The sequence below is a fragment of the Equus asinus genome, chromosome 5, assembly GCF_041296235.1.
Source record: "Equus asinus isolate D_3611 breed Donkey chromosome 5, EquAss-T2T_v2, whole genome shotgun sequence".
NCBI classification, from domain to species: Eukaryota; Metazoa; Chordata; class Mammalia; order Perissodactyla; family Equidae; genus Equus; species Equus asinus.
Window position 1 is genome coordinate 39,788,961 of NC_091794.1, and position 4,436 is coordinate 39,793,396.

At 53.8% G+C, this 4,436-nt stretch overlaps 1 protein-coding gene across 1 annotated transcript; it reads right to left on the reverse strand.

Moving 5' to 3' along the window:
• Positions 1 to 644: 644 nt before the first annotated feature.
• On the reverse strand, positions 645 to 3,148 carry SOX2 (SRY-box transcription factor 2). Its single transcript, XM_014838332.3, has one exon. The coding sequence runs from the start codon at positions 2,711 to 2,713 to the stop codon at positions 1,742 to 1,744; it is 972 nt and encodes a 323-aa protein (XP_014693818.2). The 5' UTR covers positions 2,714 to 3,148; the 3' UTR covers positions 645 to 1,741.
• Positions 3,149 to 4,436: the final 1,288 nt, after the last annotated feature.

Below are 4,436 nucleotides of genomic sequence, written 5' to 3' on the forward strand. Positions count from 1 at the left end.
CGGGGAGTTCTGCAAGACGCTCTTTGCTTTCCCTCGCCCCTAAACAGGAAAATGTAGAGGAGAAAGTTTATAAAGTCAAGGAACAAAGAAAGCAAACCACTTGTTTCCTCTCAGACAATAGCAGGGCCAGAGTAATCCAAACACCCACCCAGCAGATGAGCACTTTGCATGTCTAGTTTGCAATTATTCCGATACAAGAAGCATCATTTTCCCCTATAACCAGGTTTCCAAGGGCCCATTGTGCTGTGAAGAAAACGAAAACAAAACCAGCCAACCTGGTTCTGATTTGGCTCAATACCCCATCTGCTAAGCTACATGAAAATTTTCAGAATTGACTCCTTTCTGGCAACAAGTGGCATAAATCAGTTTAAGTCCTCATCATGCTTATTCATGCTGCTTAGAAAAGGAGGGGCGGATTTACAATATCTGTCTCTAGTATCTATTTTAGAAATGACATAAGCATTTCAATTTTTCCAAGAGTAGTTATTCAATTAATCATCCAGCCATTTATTTGTTCCAGTTAACATTAGCACATGCTGCTGGACTAAAATACCAAGTTTTAGGGGTTTTTTTGCTTTCCTGAATGAGCACAGTATATTCCCCGAGGAGTTATGTATCCAAATAAATGAAAGACTCAAGCATAATTTCAGTGTCCATATTTCAAAAATTTATTTATCTCAAACTGTGCATAATGGAGTAAAAACTTAACTTGAAAATGTACCTGTTATAAGGATGGTATTAGTTCAAATATATACACGGATTCTCGGCAGACTGATTCAAATAATACAGAGCCGAATCTTTAAAATACAACTACGGAAAATAAAAGGGGGAAAACCTTAAAATATCACAATAAATTTACAGAAATATTACAAACCATAAGAAAATATTTCGAACACAGTAATTTCATGTTTTTTTTTATCTGAACAAAATGGAAAGTTGGGAAACAAAAGCTATTATAAATTACCAACGGTGTCAACCTGCATGGCCATTTTTGCTTTTAACAGTAAGTTAAAAAAATTTAGTACAATCTAAAACTTTTGCCCCTTTAAAGAAGACTGCGGAGATGGTTTTGCCAGTACTTATTCTAATTTTTTCCTTTTGTACATTTTTTAAACAATTAAAATGTCCAAATCTGAATAATTTTCTTCTTTCCACGTTTGCAACTGTCCTAAATTTCAGCTGCAGAATCAAAATTCAGCAAGAAGCCTCTCCTTGAAAAATATTGGCAAATTCTCAGCTTATAAACAATGGACATTTTGATTGCCATGTTTATCTCGATAAATACTGTACAAAAGTTGCTTGCAAATATTAAAACATTTTTTTCGTCGCTTGGAGACTAGCTCTAAATATTATTGGTAAAGACTTTTGCAAACTTTCTGCAAAGCTCCTACCGTATCACTAGAACTTTTAAAAAGTTTTGCGTAGTTTTCTTTCCTCCAGATCTATACAAGGTCCATTCCCTCGCCCTCCCCACCCCAACCCCCCCTGGTTTTCTCTGTACAAAAATACTCCCGCAAAAAGAAGTCCAGGATCTCTCATAAAAGTTTTCTTGTCGGCATCGCGGTTTTTGCGTGAGTGTGGACGGGATTGGTGTTCTCTTTTGCAGCTGTCATTTGCTGTGGGTGATGACTTTTCTTTTCTTTTCTTTTTGAGCGTACCGGGTTTCTCTCCATGCTGTTTCTTACTCTCCTCCCATTTTCTATGAGAATTTCTCCCCCACCTCCAGGTCACTGTCTGGCCCTCACATGTGCGAGAGGGGCAGTGTGCCGTTAATGGCCGTGCCGGGCACCGGGCCGCTCTGGTAGTGCTGGGACATGTGAAGTCTGCTGGGGGCGGCGGGTTCCGGCACCTCGGCGCCGGGGAGGTACATGCTGATCATGTCCCGGAGGTCCCCGGCCTGGCAGGGCGCCCTGGAGTGGGAGGAAGAGGTAACCACGGGGGGGCTGGAGCTGGCCTCGGACTTGACCACCGAACCCATGGAGCCAAGCGCCATGCCAGGGGTGCCCTGCTGCGAGTAGGACATGCTGTAGGTGGGCGAGCCGTTCATGTAGGTCTGCGAGCTGGTCATGGAGTTGTACTGCAGGGCGCTCACGTCGTAGCGGTGCATGGGCTGCATCTGCGCGGCGCCGTGCGCGTTGAGGCCCGGGTGCTGCGGGTAGCCCAGCTGGTCCTGCATCATGCTGTAGCTGCCGTTGCTCCAGCCGTTCATGTGCGCGTAGCTGTCCATGCGCTGGTTCACGCCCGCGCCGAGGCCGGCGCCCACCCCGACCCCGCTCGCCATGCTGTTGCCGCCCGGGGCCAGCAGCCCGCCAGGCAGCGTGTACTTATCCTTCTTCATGAGCGTCTTGGTTTTCCGCCGAGGACGGTATTTATAATCCGGGTGCTCCTTCATGTGCAGCGCTCGCAGCCGCTTGGCCTCGTCGATGAACGGCCGCTTCTCCGTCTCCGACAAAAGTTTCCACTCGGCGCCCAGGCGCTTGCTGATCTCCGAGTTGTGCATCTTGGGGTTCTCCTGGGCCATCTTGCGCCGCTGCCCGCGGGACCACACCATGAAAGCGTTCATGGGCCGCTTGACGCGGTCCGGGCTGTTCTTCTGGTTGCCGCCCGCCGCCGCCGCGGTGGAGTTGCCGCCGCCGCCGCCGCCGCCGCCGCCGCCCCCCGAAGTTTGCTGCGGGCCCGGCGGCTTCAGCTCCGTCTCCATCATGTTGTACATGCGGGCGCTGTGCGCGGGCCCGGCCCGCCGGCGGCCGCCGACCCTCGGCCCGGCCGGGACTTTGGGGGGCCCGCGGGCGGGGGTAGAGGAGGAGGGGAGGCGGGCGGGGGTGTCGGGAGCGCAGGGCTCCGCGAGGAAAATCAGACGAAGAATAATTTGGGGGAAGAAAAGAGAGAGAGAGGCAAACTGGAATCAGGATCAAAAACAGCGCTTCCCTCCTCTTCTGGCCGATCCTGCCGCCGCCGATGATTGTTATTATTATTTTTTGGAAAGGCTTAAGCCCGGGGCTCAAACTTCTCTCCCTTTCTTTCTCTCTCCTCTTCTTTCTCTCAGTCCTAGTCTTAAAGAGGCAGCAAACTACTTTCCCCCTTTTGCAAACACTCTCTTCTCTGCCTTGACAACTCCTGATACTTTTTTGAACAAGTTAATAGACAACCATCCATGTGACGGGGGCTGTCAGGGAATAAATGGGTTTCCGGCGACCAATCAGCGCGCGGCGGCTCCTCCACTCGAGCCCAGCCTCGCCGCCGGGTTTTGCATGAAAGGGGGCGGGGCCTGCCGCGCCGCCGGCCGCGCGGGGGAGGCGGGGGGAGGGGGGAGGAGGAGGAGGAGGGGGACGAGGGGGAGGAGGGGGAGGAGGGGGAGGCGGCTCCCACAGCCAGCCTGCCAGCCACTGAGAAACCTTTGTATCCCCTCTCGCAGCAACAGGTCACCCCACACGCCTTTTCGAAGGAAGTGGGTAAACAGCACTAAGACTACGATTTTTTTCTTCCTTAAACTTAATATTGATTGACTTTTTGGTGCAGGCTGCTGAAACGAGGAAGGGGCGCGAGCAGCAGCTACGGGGTGGGGGTAGGGCAGGGCAGAGTGGGTGGTTCTGGGCGACTGTCCTACTAGGATTTCAGGAACCCGGCCGCGCTGGAGTTGGCGCGTCATTGTTCTCCCGCTCCTCCGCACACTGCCCCCCGCACCGGCCCTCTGCCGCTTCTCCCTCACCCCTCTCTGGCCCTCGGCCCTCTTCCTCCCCGGGGGCCGACCCTCGCTCGCCCCCTGCTCACACTGCCCCTGTCCCGACGAGGGGTTAGGACGCGGAAAGCTCTGTCCTCAAAACCCTCCTTGCTTCTCCATAGTTTGTTCTGTGTTAAAAATGAATCCTGCTCGGCCGCAGAGGCCGACTCCAGAGCGGAGCCACGCAGGGCCTGGGGGAGCCGGCGCCCCACCTCTCCCCTGCCCCACTCGGCGCCCCGGCGCAGGGAACCACAGCGGTCCCTCTACCCCCAGCCACAGCGCCCACCCGTCTTCCTCCATTCACTCGGTGCAAAGGGGATGCTCGTCCTCTCGCGCTCTCTCCCCACTCTCCTCCTGAGCCTCCCTCCAAGAGGGATTTCAGTTGTGCGGGTTGCAAAAGGGGGCTGGGGGAAAAGAGATCAACAGAAGGGCGCTCAGAAGTGCGGGCTATGGGGGAGGGTAATCCCAACTTCCTGCCATCCCACGGCACTGCGTGGAGCTGGCTTTTGGGCCGCACTCACAAACTCCCTCCCACGCAGAGTTCCCAGGACTCCAGCAGAACCAGCCCTGGCGTTCCCCTCAGTGACTTCTCCCGCGGTGGCAGCCTGGCCGGGCCGCCAGAGTCTGGGGCTGCGCTCGGAGGGGCTCTAGGCCTAGGAGGCAGGGGTGGTGCTCGCCAGGCACAGGTGCAGCAGCGCAGGCAGGAGGAAGGCGC